This window comes from Betta splendens, chromosome 2 (genome assembly GCF_900634795.4).
Source record: "Betta splendens chromosome 2, fBetSpl5.4, whole genome shotgun sequence".
In the NCBI taxonomy this organism is placed as follows: Eukaryota; Metazoa; Chordata; class Actinopteri; order Anabantiformes; family Osphronemidae; genus Betta; species Betta splendens.
The window spans coordinates 8,317,559-8,332,721 of NC_040882.2; the positions used below are offsets into that span (position 1 = coordinate 8,317,559).

Here is a 15,163-nt window from a genome sequence, read left to right on the forward strand (position 1 = left end):
ACCTCCAATAACTCTGAATACGAGAAGTGAAGGAACATTTCCATAAACCCCAGCCTATTTCGTGTGCATGTTTGCCAATGTCTTATGGAACTCGGTCCAGGTATTTGCTGTGATTTAAATGTGTTTAATAATGATGCTTAATGATTTGATTCTCAAACTCTTTATCCTTGACTTTGGAGTCAAATGCCCTGAAGTTGCATACGGCACGTGCCATAAAAAATGAGCTTCAGCCCAACTCCCGGCTCCTTAGTTTGACATGTACTTAAGGGAGACTCGTTGGGCGAAGTTCGTCTCCCAAACAGCAAACTCTCCTGCAGCCATAATAATCCAGTGGAGACCCGCATCCATTAAGGATGCATGGCTAGCAAAGTCGTGTGCGCGTCGCCACAGTCAGAGCTCTGCCCAAATGAGAGTATCAGTCTGAAGAGCCGTGGAGCAGTTGCATTAATTTAGTGCACTCCACCACCACCTCTGCAGATATTTTGTTTATATTGAATTAGCCCATTGTTACCTGCAGTTCCTCCTAACAAGCCCACAGAGTCTTTCATTACAGGGCAGCAGGCTACTGTTCTGTTTTGCTGCTGTCGAGCCGGCTGAGTGAAATGCTACCTATTGCCCGTTTCTGCAGTAAAACCCCACCGCGTGCACTGTAGAGTACAGTTTGCATGCGTTAGCGACAACACTGATGAGTCTGTGAGTTGAATCCTCGTCCCTGGAATAAGACGTCACCTTTCCCTTAACCTTTTATTACTGTTCTATTTTCAGCGGCTCCTTAGACGGTCACCCATCTAAAGCTGTGAACCCCGATTTAATTAATTACGTATATGCAAATGCGCGCTCATAGCGCCAGGATCTCCATTTTCATTTTCTTGTCTCTTTTCCCGTCTCCTTCCTCCCCTCTTCTTTTTTTTATTCCTCAGCTCAGGTGGATTTATTGTAAATTCAATTTGCATTAAGGCTCTAATTTGCTGACACTGTGCATGAATACATTTTTTAAACTGTTATGCGTCCACCCCCCCCCCGCCCGCCACTTTGCACGTCTGAACCATGAGTGCATTCGGAGGCAGAAGCTGCTACAACACATGGTAATGGAAAATCTTGCTAAGCTTCTAATTGGAGCAGAATGGGACGGCTTACTTCGAATCAGAAAATGAACTGCTTGTTATCAGCCAGTTGGCTCAGGGATAAGGGAATTGCAGCTTTGGCGTAGAGGGAGTTGCTGTTCGTTTGCGAGCCGAGTGGAACCTATACTGGCTGTGTTTGTGCGCGTTATATAACAGAGTGACCTTACTGTATGTGCATCACTTGCCTAATTAGCTTTAATGCTAGCAGCCTTTCTAACCTAAATAAAGGCACTTCCCCTCCGCAGTGTGTTAACGCTGCCCGCGTGGAACTCGCCGATTTATGCAGTCGACGTAGTGATGTACTGCTCCCGCTTCTTTGCAGGGATGCTGGAGCAGTTTACATCCAGAGCAACTTTTAATGATTAATTATGTGAAGGCTTGCAGCTTGACTGGCGCAATAAATGACTCACTCGCTGTTCCAGATTTACAGTATGAATAAGTTAACGTGGGATTTGCAGGCTTTGCATTCCTCCGCAGTCTGCGCCGGAGCCGGAACGTCAGGAGGGTTTCGGCGCGAGGAGCACACGGGGGATATTGACTCGCGAGGAGAGCCCGCGCTTGTCTGCTAATCGACAGCGGCGTGTATCCATTAATTATCAGCATTTTTTCCCTTTTCTTCGCCGATTTTGATTGATCTGTTCACTTGGTCATGAATAACTCCTCGCCTTGGCCTCAGGACACTAATGATAATAATCTTCTCCACAAAACTGCCGCTTCTGCTTCTTTCACCTTCTTCCCACTGCTGTGATTCCCAATCACTACTTATTTTTCTTATTTTTTTACATTATGTTAATAATTATTTCGATTGATCTCCAAACGCTGCTCCTTCATGTTTTGCCATGGAAAAACTTGACCCTATTCCAACTGCTCCTCACGGGAGCGAGCCAGCAAAAAGAGAGGAATGTTGATGTGGCGTTCATTACCTGTGACATTGTTACAGCGTGTACCTCAGACTGTGGAGGCCGCGCCGCCCATCCAAACAATTTCCGTCACGGCGCAGACGCGTGGAAGCAGCGGCGTCAGCGTTATCGGGACACATCTCCCCTACATGTACCTACCCCCCCCCCCACCCCCCATGTCACCGGCCTAAACACTGTCACAAAGAATGAGCGCGGCGCATCATATCGTCTAGTTTGTAATTGAATTGTAGTGGGAGGTAGGCTGGTAATCAGTGTACAGCAGGTAGTTTTCATTCCACTCTTTGACAGTAATGTCCTCTAATGGGGAGCTCTGGCTCGGCTCTTGTTCCAGGCCACTGGCTTTGCCTGGATCCCTGGCTGCCTGTGAGACTGTGCGGTTGTGTTTGTGTGAGGGAATGTGCCGGGTGAAAGTCGTCAGCGCTGCAGCTCGCTGCCTCGCCGACTGTTCCAAATCCCTTTCAGTATTCCTGAAGTCCTCCTTTTTTTAATCTCCTCGACCTTGGAGGCGTATCTATCGAGCGCCGAGCCGCCGTCCACTCCGGCTGAAATATTGGCGATCGCTTCGAGTGATTTGTGGCACAGACGTCCTTACTTCTGTGGCTTTTTGGGAGCCTCGCTGTCCTAACTGATCGGCCGCTCGAATCGCTCCTCTATCATAATTTGCTTCCTCTCTCTTTGAACTGCTGGCACAACCTCCCGTCGCCCTCTCGCTCCTCCCGCGCGCGAATTGAATGGCTCGGAGAGCGAGCGACGGGAGGCGAGCACAAAGGCAAAGCCGAGAGAGAGAGAGAGAGAAAGACGATGCTCTGCTCGTTAACAATGTGGGAGGAAAACGCAGACCAAAAAATAAGGTCAGAGTTGACGCTGGCGAGGCGACGCCGGCGTCCGCCAGGGCCCCGCTCTGCTGAACGCCCTCGCCGCCTTATCGTGTCACAGGCGGCTGGCGCAGACGCCGCTGCGACAGGGTCCTCCATCCATCTGGGCGCGCTCTATTTTCACCGGCGCTCATTTCGCGGGGGCACCGGAGCACGACGCCCAAACGGTGTGTCAGTGTCTGTAGTGCAGCGGCGAGGGTCTGAGTCACCAGCTTAGCGCACCCACACCACCATGATACAGCACAGAATGACTGGCTGCCAGTGGAGGCAGCACTGAATGTGTGGCCTGCTCCTGTGTGTGCGTGTGTGTGTGTTCTCCACATGTATTTTGTACCTGTGTGGGCAGTGAGAGTGTGTGGAAAAAGCAGTGTCTTATTCATACTCCTGGTCATGGTCCTATGTGCGCAGTCATGTCTGCAATGCAGCACTTTGGCATTTTCCTCAGACGTCGGTATTGTTTATGTTGTGTGTCTCGCTGCCTCCCAAGGCTGTTTGTTAGATGAGAGGATTACTGGCACCGTGGGGAACAGAAGGATGATTTTCTGATTACATAGTGCTCTCTCCGGAGGAGGCACCCCAGCCATAACAGGATCACTTCTGCATCTGCTGCTTGTCAAATGTTCCCCCTGAAATAGGCACGAAGCGAGCGTAAACATATGGATCCCAGTCAGTTTTTATAGTTTGACTGCTCAGGAGAATTGAAAACGCAGTTCGGGAGGCATAATCATCCCTTTTAAAGTCGGGAGTCATCACGGATTCGCACACTGAGATGATCGTTTGAGATGATAAGACACTTTGTCAGATGTGGATGTATGGAGTTGTTCAGATTTGAGACGAGCGCCGCTGAGCGTGAAATGCAGAGCAGGCCTCATCACCTATATAGTCAAAGAGGCTAATTTACATAGTGCACATGCAGTTTAAAAGTTGGAGACAGGTGGATTTTGCAAGCGGAAGTAAAAAAAGTTAGATCGTTTCATGTACATGTTCTGGAGCTTCATCTGAAAAAGTATGAAGAGCCGTTCATACGGGAGTCCTACGTGAGTCTGTGTGTTTGCCACTCTCCTGCTTACGCTCCCTGCGAGGGTCCTGCCCCGGCTAAATCACCCGCTCCCCATCAGCCACCTCTCTGCGCTCCCCGTCCCCGTTGGCATTTAACCCGTGATTACAGACAGCAGGTGCCGCTCTCCGCGGAGGCCGTGTCCAATCAGGGGAGCGCAATCTGATCCAGAGGGGCAAAGCCACGGGCTCGTGGGCAATGTTTATTTTGTGATAGGAAGAAAAATGTTTGCCCCCCCCCCTCCTTTTTCCACAATCATATGAGTATTTGCATATAAATGACAGCCCCGGTGGCTGTCAAGGAAGAGAAGGAGCTGAGGGGAGCGAGGGGGACGAATGACAAATGAAGATGAAGTGTCATGAGAGTAAAGTGCAGGCGAGATGGTGGGAGATGGAGACATTTAATCTGCTTGTGAGGAGCAGGGACGAGGGTGGGAGGTAAATGTCACCGCAATCATAAAATAAGCCGGGCGGCTGGAGTCGCCCTGCAAAAATATCAGTTGGTTCATCTATGTTAAAGATTAAAATGGTGATCATTTGTGGAAGCGCGCACGGACACGGGCTTCGGGGCCAAACTGTCTGGAATGCGCTCGTGTTGCATTTGTGAATTGTGTGAATTCCTGCATGTATGTTGCTCCGTGTGTTTAGAGGCGCTGGTCACAGCCGGGCGTTCGCAGCGTCTCCTTCATGCCACCATATGCTCCCTAACATCAGTCACACCACAGTCCCTATATTTATGTTTACCTCCCACCGATTTGCAAATAAATGCCTCTCGCTTGAAGCAAAAAGCCTGAGCCTTACTTATTGTTTGCGGTCCCTATGGAGCGTGTGAGAACACACTCTCACATGCAGAGGGGCCGTGGCTGATTGCTTTATTGGCTGATGACTCATTCTCTTTTTCCAACCTGCTGGAGGTACTTCAATCATGCAGGTAATCTGCTCTCGCTGCGCCAGAAGCCGAGAGGTTACCTTTCCCACACATCACAGCTATTTTCCTCTTAATTGAGACCCACTCTGCTGCGACAGCATTTTTACAAGGTGGAAAATGGCAGGTCAAGATTCCGAGACATCTTTCTTCCCCCTCCCGTATTCCTCCGTCGGCGAAAGTGTCTGTGAAGTTGATAAGTTCCTTCAGGGACCCTGGAGCCAGGCCAGCTAAGACACTTTCCCTCTCGAGGGCAAGTAAAGGTTGATGTCACATCACCTCATAGATTGTGTGTGTGTGTGTGTGTGTGTGTGTGTGTGTGTGTGTGTGTGTGTGTGTGTGTGTGTGTGTGTGTGTGTGTGTGTGTGTGTGTGTGTGTGTGTGTGTGTGTGTGTGTGTGTTCGTCTGATCAGCCTAGACGTAACCTACGCACAGCTTCCTGATTGAATTACGCAGGGGCTTTTATAGCAGCGAGCATCTCCTTAAGTGCCTATGAGAGAACAGACACTTTGCGGGACCTGTTGTGACCTGACTCGATCTGCATACGATTACTCCTCAGGACATCTGTAACTCAATTCATGGGCTTCTCCAGAAGGAGTGCGCTGTGATGGTGAGCTCTATTTTGGTGACTAATAAGTGGTTCTGGTTGGTTGCGCAGTGCTGTGGATACAGACCCGTGTCGGGGCCACTTCTGCCCCCAGTTCCATCAGTTAAACTCTAGTTTGGTAGCGTAGCTTCGACTTCTCCCACTCAGCTGACTTTTCCCTGCTCCTCTTTTTTTGTGGCCTCTATGTGATTCCCATTTCCCTGCAGGATTCCATGGTACAGTAGCTGTAGCTGTGCCCAAAATCTGATACTGCGTGTTCTTGTCTGACGCAGGCTCCTCACTTGTGAATGCATCTGTAATCAGTGGAATCAAGTAGTGATGTACTAGATATTTCTTTTTCTCCATTTTATTGTGGTTTTTAAGCAATCTTGTTTGTGTTTTTTTTTCTGTGATTGAGAAAAGGTTTCTCACAGTCAATATAATCTACAAAACACAGAAAAAAAATGAAAACGAACCGTGTGCCTTAATTGGGATCTGCCCAAAGACCTGATCTCAATGTGGTGTCAGTGAAGGTGTCTCTATCATCTGACCAAATCTGACAAACCAACAGCTACTGTACCAGTTGTCATTCCCCTCATTGTTTGTTTCCTGGACACGTTCGGCGACAGCGACTGAGGACTCGTCCCGTTTTACTTACGGGTCGCATGCAGCGCTGCCCGCAAACACTGCTTCTGCTCGACAGGCCCGTTCAGTGAAGAGCTGACGGACTTGTTATTATCACCGAGCAGATTGGACAATTCCCCCAGCAATTGTGATCCAGCAGAATGGAAATCTTGCAAGCCGGGAAATGTTAATCGAGTTCAATTAGGCTTTGTACCATGTTTGTTTCCTGCCAACAGATTATGCACGAATCCCCACCCCCGCTCTGCCAAATGAACGATAGCTCGAAAAGTTTGAAACGGACAATTTGAGGATAGGTGCTGTTTAAGATAAGCGAGCTCCTCATGGCGGCATTAAAGATATACTGCTCGCTCCGAGCTGGTCTGAGTCCTGAAAGAAATTAATTTAGAATGTTTTTTTTTTCTCTGCTAAAGTGTAATTGAATGTCCCAGAAGGCGTGAGAAACATTTAATTTCACTGCTAGGCACATAGCAATCAACCATTTCATTCCTTATCTCGTTTGTCTCCTTTATCTGATGCATACTAACATGCGCCCCATTTAATGTCCTGTAGTACACATCGGTGGAACTCTTTCAAGGCAGCTTGTCCCCGTCTCCCCCAATGTCTTCCTGAGAGGGTGAACGTTGAGCCGTGAAAGTGTTTGTTTGCAGCACTGAGAGGCAGCGGCAGAGCCAGGACGTCTGATGTTTGGCAGTGAAACATTTGCTGCGTGTTTTTTTTTTTTTTCTTTCCTTCGTACCAATTCCAGCCGGCGAAGCCAAGTCAGAGGCATTTTAGAACATATTTGTCGTCCTCTTCACTGCTGGGGCGAGCAGAGTACAGTGTGTCAGGGCTGCAAAGACTAGTTTAGTGAGGCTTATTAAAATAACTTTACTTTTACTGAAAAAGCACAATTATTTTGAATAAAATGAACCTAGTTAAAGTAGAAAACAACCTCAGGTCCATAAATTCTGGTGCTTTATTTTGTAGTCAGGGTTGTAGTTTGTTAGCTGTTCCAATCCTTGGTCCATTTAACATCAGTCTTGACACCGGTGCAGCTGGCCCAGTGTTGCTCCAGGTGCAGGACAATCACTGGCTCCATGAGTTGGATTGCGTATGCGGTTCCTGGATGACGAGCGCATTGGTGCCAATGACTGGGTCTGACGTTCTGCTGACCTAAATCCAACTGATTGGCCCGGGGCCTCGTGTGCCGGTGCAGCCAAGGCCATCAAGTAGCAGTGTGAACTGTGGAGGAGCCGCCGGTGCCCCGGTTCTGCAGACTCATTAAGAGCGTGGCCAGACGTGGTTGGGTTGCACTGTACAGGGCACACGCCTGAGTCATGTTATCAGCTGCTGTCCACACAACATACAGTACTGTAGATGTGTCTGGGATTTCAAATTTGAGTATAAATTCATGATTTGTTTTCTGTTGTTGTTTTTTTTCGCTTCATTTTTCTCTAACGTTTCGTTAATGATGTGCTTTGTGATCCAAGTTTTCTCTGGGTTGTGTGTTTTGTGCCAGAGACTTTTTGGAATCACAAGTTGTTACATACTTTATGCACTTTTGTGAAAGTAATCGTGCTCTGTGGGAAACTATCACTTGATGACCTTTTCTCGCCTCTTTCTGTTTTTGTTCATTGTCAGCGTAAACTGATACTAAGAGTCTCAATTAAGACCCGTGATTGAAAGGGAAACCGGTCGTCGTACCTTAAGCCTTCAAGTTATTATCGTCCGAGAACTAATTAGCGAGTTCTTGATAAGCACGGGTAGTGCATCTGTTGCCATAGCAACGTTAGACTTAATCAAAAAGAAAGCACACGCTGCGTTAACCAACATTTGCTTCTGCTTCGATTTGCTTCCAGTGATTCAGGCTGGGTTTTTCTGTTCATTTTCTTCTTCTTCCGGAGATGAACCGCTTTACTCAAAAGGGAGGTTAAGAGGGTCGCGTCAGAGTGTTGCGTCTGAACATGCTCGTTAAATAACTGTAAGAAAGTGGCTTATTGTTGCTGGTGTAGGATGAAGTCAAATCAGGAGAGATGCTGCAGATTTGACCCTGCTGCTACCTGCAGGTAAATAAGCTGCCAGAGTGAAATAACACAAACGACGGACTGGAGCTGCTTTATCTGGTCGCAGGTTTTGCTTGTGTTGCCTTGTTGCCTAACATCTGCTGTATATAAAGCTAAAAATAGACAGATACTGTATATAAAATAAATCTGTACCATGTAAGACCAAAATCTCAGGATAAGGTTACTGCTTTGCATTGTGGTATCCTGAGCCTGTGCTGGAGAACCTGTCCCTGCATGCTTAGTTATATGTTTCACCGATTGGGAATGTTGAACTCGTTTGGAGCCTCACTAAACTCTAAACTCTGTCAAGCTGTTAATACCTGCTGCATCTTTCAGTGTGAGGCTCCACCACAGCTGTCCTGGATACATCCCGGTTTGACGTGGTGTCGTCCTCATTATTTAGGGCTCAAGTGATTTAGCGTAGCCTTAGCATGGTTTTCACTTTTCTCATTATTTCTTCAGTAAGTAAAGCACCCACTTCTGCTGGCGCTGCTCTCAGCATGACCCTTCCAGCGCCGTACAGTTCAGTACAATAACATAAATCAGCTTGGTTAAATGAGTCCCCCCCCCCCCCCCCTTCTCACATCGACCGCCGCAACACACTCTGCACCTCGCTGATTGGTGGTCGAGTTGCTCCTTTGGTAAATAAAACATTTATAGAGACTTAATTAACGAAGCCTGTTAAAGTTGGGGCAGATGTGAGCTCCAGCTGTTTTTAGTGGAGGGGCGATGCGGCAGAGTGAGGCGAGGGACGCGAGGATGCCACAGTAGGAACACGAAAGCAAAACTGGAAAGGGGAAGGTGTGAGAGATCTTTTCATGTAGCATGAACCCAGATTCAAGTGAAGGTTTCATGTAGTTCATAAAACACTGAGGACGCCTCTGTGGGAGCTTAGCGCTCCTATAAGATGAAAACAACAGTTGCGAACACATTATCACTGTATTTATTTTATAAATGAACAGCAGTCTGTAGCATAAATGCTCAGTTCTTTCACAATGCAACTGGTAGGAAGGAAATCTGTTTTTCACCAGCTGTAAACCTGCTCAAGAGCAGCTTAGCCAAGCGGCAAAGGTGAGAGCTGGAAAGTGAGTCTGTGCCTTTGCTGGGACAATAATACGATCACTATTCCCTCCTCATTACCTGTTAGTGGCCTCTACTGGATGTCCTTGCATGTCGTACCACACACCATTTTTTCCACTGCCATGACTGAATGCAACGTTGGAGACCTGAGGGAGGTCTAGCTTTAGGAAATGTGACTGGAGACAGTAACACTTCATGTAATGTCTGCATCATTGTCCTTGTCTTTCAGTGGAAGGCTGCACAGACTGGTCAGTGGACTACCTGAAATACAAGGTGCTTCTGGGAGAACCCGTGAGGATTAAGTGTGCTTTGTTCTATGGATATATCCGAGCCAACTACACCCATGCGCAGGCCGCAGGACTAAGCCTTATGTGGTACAAAAGTGCAGGACACGGGGACTACGAGGAACCCATCAGTTTTGACGGCGCAAGGATGAGCAAGGAGGAGGACGCGATATGGTTTCGACCAGCAGAGCTGGAGGATGTGGGGTTCTACTCCTGTGTATTAAGGTAATCTCTCCTAAGTGTGCATTGTGCATGTCCGAGAAGCCATTTCACCATTTTAGTCTTGTCCTGCCGGCAGTGTCAGTAAAATAGCAGGAGCAAATAACATTTTGTTAAGTCGAGTAAAGCCGTGTTAAAGTCCTCCCCTGCTGATTTCTAATGGAGTGTCTTATCTCTGCTCAGAAGAGCACCAGTCCTGGGTCCACAGAGCATCATCTAACACTGGGAGGCTCCTTTGTGTCACATTATATGTTAATGTTGTCTCAAGTACGATAGCCCACAGGTTAGACCCAAGGGCAATAATCAGGGTAGATGTCAAGTTGGTTTTCAAGGACTTAATACGTTCAGATAAAAATGTAATGAGTACAAAACTCAAATTTAGGGAAACTAGAAAAGATAAAGCACTTCACAAAATAAGAACTAACAAATGAATCACAACTAATTATAAGTCTGGACTACTAATAAAAACATCACTGCAAAGCAGAAGAAGAAACAAACAGTTTGGAAAATTATAGAAAACCTAATTCTCTGCAGGAACTAATGAACCAATCTTTATTTTTATTGCACTTTTCATACTATAAAATATAGCACAAAGACGAGAGTTTGACTTACCTTATGTAGATATAGTGAAATTTTTAATAAGTGTTAGATAAAAACCAAAATAAAAACAGTTTGAGTTTCTTCAACACACTGTAAACCTGCCAACGAGCCACGGGGAGAACGGAAATAAAATAATGTCTTTATTCTGCTCTGGGGGGCTATAATGCATTACTGTAGGTGCATTGGTTAAAACCGTAACTTTTCAGCCCGACAAGTACTGTACCTCTCAGTGAAAACATGAGATGGCATAGGGTGATCTAAAGGACAGTGGAGAACAATTAGTCAGAACTGTAAAAAAAGAAAAGACCACCAGTTAGAAAGAAAAGGCGAAGCCGCTGTGTAGGAGCCTGTAGCAAATCAAATGGGAATTTGAAGTTGAAAATAAAGAAAGATTTCCCTGGAGAAGCACAGAGTGCCAAGTTTCAAGCCTGGCATGTAGGACGCATGCTCTTGAGCACTGCTCCACAGGCTCCACGCTAAGAGGCTGTGGCCATTACCATTCACCACCATCACCCCCCCCCAACCCCCCCTCCAAATAGAATAGCGGTGACGCGACAATCCCGTATTCAGTGGCGTTCAGCGTTTTCCAGAGGTAGACAATCGGTCCGCTCGCAGTTATTGTGTAATCACACAGAAAGTGGAGCCGTGAGATTTGATGTGGATGAGCGGCGCCGCTTTGTCGCCAGTCGCCACCATTCAGAAGCAAATTAAGGGCCAACACTTATTTGGGGAGAAATAAGAATAGTCGCGGACGCCGAGCACTTTCCATCCCAACTCTGCCTGGGATGGAACTCGCCTGCGTTTGGTCCTGCATTGTTGCCTGCTGCCTTGCTTATTAGCACAAGGATGTTCACTTTCAAGGATGTTCACTTTCAATGCCTAACTGTAATATAAAAATGATATCATATATATATATATATATATATATATATATATATATATATATATATATATATATATATATATATATATATATATATATATATATATATATATATATATACAACAATGATAATTATTTACAATTGCCAGCATTGATTGACACTTCACGTCTTTGCAGTTAAAATGATTAAATGCGTTAATTCATCAAATTGTGTGAGTGCTGCAACATGTGAACTGATGCTGCTTAGAGTGAGGAGTTGTACTCGCTTGATTATGTAGTAATAACTTCTTAAACTTGCAGGTAAAGGGCGTTTCTCTCAGCTGGCTCATTAGTCAGCTCAGTAAAGCCGCATAGCATTGCTTTTACCAGGAGGAGGGTCCGGCTTAAGAGGCGGGGGGGATTATCGTATTAGATATGTACAGACGCGTGTCACATGCACAGTCCTCAGGTGCAGCAATGCATCAGAGTGGGCCACACAGGACCATCAAATTAAAATGATTTATAGCGCGGCATTAGCATATGTCCTGTCCAGTGGAGCCAAAATAATAAAGAGCTCGGTCCAGATGAATGACGGATCAGCCATTTGTGGGGAACTGACTTTTGATTGCGTCCTCAAGCTGCAATCGTAAGTGAAACTGAATATGCACGGTTAACGCACCTCTGAATTACTGTACATGTCACATTACGTGTTGCCGTAATATCACACTCCCAGAAACTTAAAATGGCCGCCGCGAGCGCATGCACTGTTTCTAACGGCCTCCTCACTCTTCTTAACGTAACAATGGCAGTGTGTTAAAAATTGTAGGAATTGATTCATCTAATTTTACAGCCACTTAGCAGCACGTCGAGCTGCTGTGTTGACATGACTCATTTCAATTCCCAGGCACCGTGGCCAAATGAGATGACTGCTCTTCTCTTTTGTCTCAGCAGAGTGGCTCCTATAGATGATCAGCACTTGCATATGTTAACATATATTTGGATTAGGCTCTTGGCAGGAGTTTCGCTTAAGGATCCTCACCTGTGAAACACAAAGAGACCCAGGGAATTAGAAGACGCCCGGGGGGCAAATGAATCACAGCACAATAAACAATGAATCTTCTCTCTCTGGATGCATTTCATACTGGGCAGGTTATAGAAAATCATTGTGTTGAAGTGGGCTCCCAAGATGTTATTGTCTTATAGCAATTGTTGATATTAACCAGTGTTTACAAGAAGGTTGCGCATCAGTGCTAAAAATGTCTCTTTGTAAGACGATATGAGAAATACCCTGCAATTTCAGATGAAATGTGTATAAATGAGACCATGCGTGCGTACGACGAGTAGCAAGCTACTGTAGCCGAATGTTAGCTTGTAGAGCTTATCAGTCATTGTCCTCAGGTCTTGAACCAATATAAAAAACTAAACTCAGCCCAAACACACACTAAGGCCGTACTGTAGCTCAGCCACAGGTTGAGTCATGTACATGACTGTCGGTGCGTGTGGACACTACAGACGTGTGCTGCACTGTGATAGCAGTCATCCACGTGCTCTGCGTGGCCCTGCACCGTCCTCGTGTCTGCAGCCTCACAAGGTAAACGCCAGGCTTCCCATGCTCGTCATGCATTGAACTGCACGGTCCAAAAAATACAGGCGGGTAAAAATCCAAGATTAGAAGGAGTCACAATATTACAGTACTAAATCACAGATTCAGTGAGAATATTCATCTTCATTTCTTTCTTAATATTAATTACAGTTTGATATAAGGAGGATTAAAGTTGTAGATTATCATTTCATGTTAGTGCTGCTGCCCGCAGGTGAACATTCCATATTCCATACTCCATCCGCGTATCTAGTTTTGTAGCACAGCATCCACTTTCTTTGACAGTTTGGTTGCCTAATTTAATCGACTTGATTCAATTTAAAGATAAAAGGAAAAAGCATGGTTAAAACATGGTTCCTTGAGCTTCAGACACATTCTTCTATGTGTTTGTGCGCTGTGTCCCGTCCACAGACTCCCCAGACTCCGTCAGTTGTCTGTCACAGGTGTTACTGCATTAGTCAAAGCTGAGCAGTGTAGGCAGAATTTTCATAATACTCCCACATCCTCGCCACAGCCAGCGAACACGCGCTGCTGCAGCGTTAGCGGCCTCGTCTGCCAATTTGAGCACCATACAACAACACGCTGTTGTCTCCGTCAAACGGGGAATTATTGGAGCTTCTGATTTATGCAAGCACTGGCAAAACCAAACACGGCCGTGCTTTGATGGCGTATATCGCAAATAACCTTGTGGGGGCTGAGGTTCAAGGCTCCGTGTTGTTCTCGCCGAATCATTATCACCAGCTGCATGCGTTACGACGCAAGAAACGAGCCGAACGTCACAGACGCCGGGCATTAAGGGACATGTTTATCACTGCGAGTTGCCCTAGTGGGAGAAAAAGCCTTGTGAAGTATAATAGGCATATGCTTGGTGAGCATCTTGGGCACCATGTGGCATAATGCAGATGAAGACAGAGGCACATCTGCAGCGAGAGAAGCAAGAACACACAAACATCTTAATAAGTTTTTGCACTCGGCGAAGTTTGGAGTCTAAGAGGAAGCTGGGAGAAATGTGCTAATGGGGCGCAGATACACAATTATTTCCAATTCAAATCATCCAGTACTTCAAGTACTGTGTTAATCGAGGCATGTTGTTGCTGCCGTTTGAGTCATCTTCCTGTTTGTTCCTCATCTCGAGATGTGAGAGTTTTGTGAAGTAGGGCTCTCGCAGGACCAAAGACTAACGGAATGGAAGTTGCTTCGAGAGGATCTTAAAAATAAACATTTGATGGATTATCGTTGTCTGGTGACGCGGGTTAACATTTATTAAATGCTGGTTTCGTTCTCTGTGATGCCTCGGACCACAGCCATGCCCTTGTGCGCTGCGTTACATCATCCTCTCCTCATATACACACACGTACGTACAGTACCTTGGTGCATTTGCTCAGCTGCATTTCAGTGTGTCATAGGGCACCGTCATACCCCATACACACACACACACACACACACACGCCTGCGTGACATGTCAGATCCCTCCTCCCCTGAGTCTCTCCGCTGGAACTTAATGTTCCTCCAACCTTTACGTGAGAGCAGGCCGGCGTCTGCACGCACGCCCACTCACATCCACATGCATTGGGAGCACGGGGGGATCTCTACTGTACGGCGTGCATGCATGTAGGAGTGGATGGGGAGCAGATGAGCAGCGCCGTGTGTCACACGGAGGTCAGCGCTCAGCTGTTACAGATGTTTTACCCCGAGGAGCGTCGTCGCTCGCACAGTCGAGGCATCTGCAGCGGCAGAGTGCGCCGCTCGCTGTAGAAGATGCTGCTGCTTCTCCAGCCCTGCTGCAAGCGCCTCCGTAAGCCTATTAGCGCTTCACAGTAGCTAATTCTCTCTATTTTATACCGTTCTGACAGCTGGAACTGCCGAGCTAAAGTGAGAACGGCTACTATGGTGACAGCGAAAGAGGGAAAATATGGAGTCGATGGTTGGAACTGGCGCCAGTGCTCTGAAAGTATGAGATTGTAATTTTAAAATGCCTGCTATAGTTGAGATTTAGGTTCAGTTTCAGCTGACGTGGAATTGTGTCACTAGTCCGGGTCTATTAGTGGATTTGTTTGTCCTGGAATGTGGAGAATGTACAGCTTAAAGACGCCAAAGCACACAGCACAGGATTACGCAGGAGTCACGGCCCAGTGGATCAGACCTTGGGTCCAGGTTGGAGTTCATGCTGTGTCCATCTCGCCTGTCCTCACACTGGAGCAGGATTTCTCTGTTTTTCTGCAGAAGCTACTGTACTAACGAAATGAAAACTCACCCCAATAGAAATGCTTCTGCTTTACTCCAATCACAGCATTTTATGTGACCTTTGGGAGCATTGCCTAGCAACGTGACAACCATCGCCTGCC

The 15,163-nt window shown here is 46.6% G+C and overlaps 1 protein-coding gene across 5 annotated transcripts in view; it reads left to right on the forward strand.

Moving 5' to 3' along the window:
* LOC114850611 (interleukin-1 receptor accessory protein-like 1) overlaps window positions 1-15,163 on the forward strand; it is a 203,412-nt gene that overhangs the window by 90,668 nt on the left and 97,581 nt on the right. For all 5 annotated transcript variants that reach the window (XM_029142344.3, XM_029142347.3, XM_029142343.3 and 2 more), the window contains one exon: window positions 9,483-9,762. In XM_029142344.3, coding sequence (XP_028998177.1) covers window positions 9,483-9,762 — 280 coding nt within the window. The remainder of the gene's footprint in view (window positions 1-9,482; window positions 9,763-15,163) is intronic.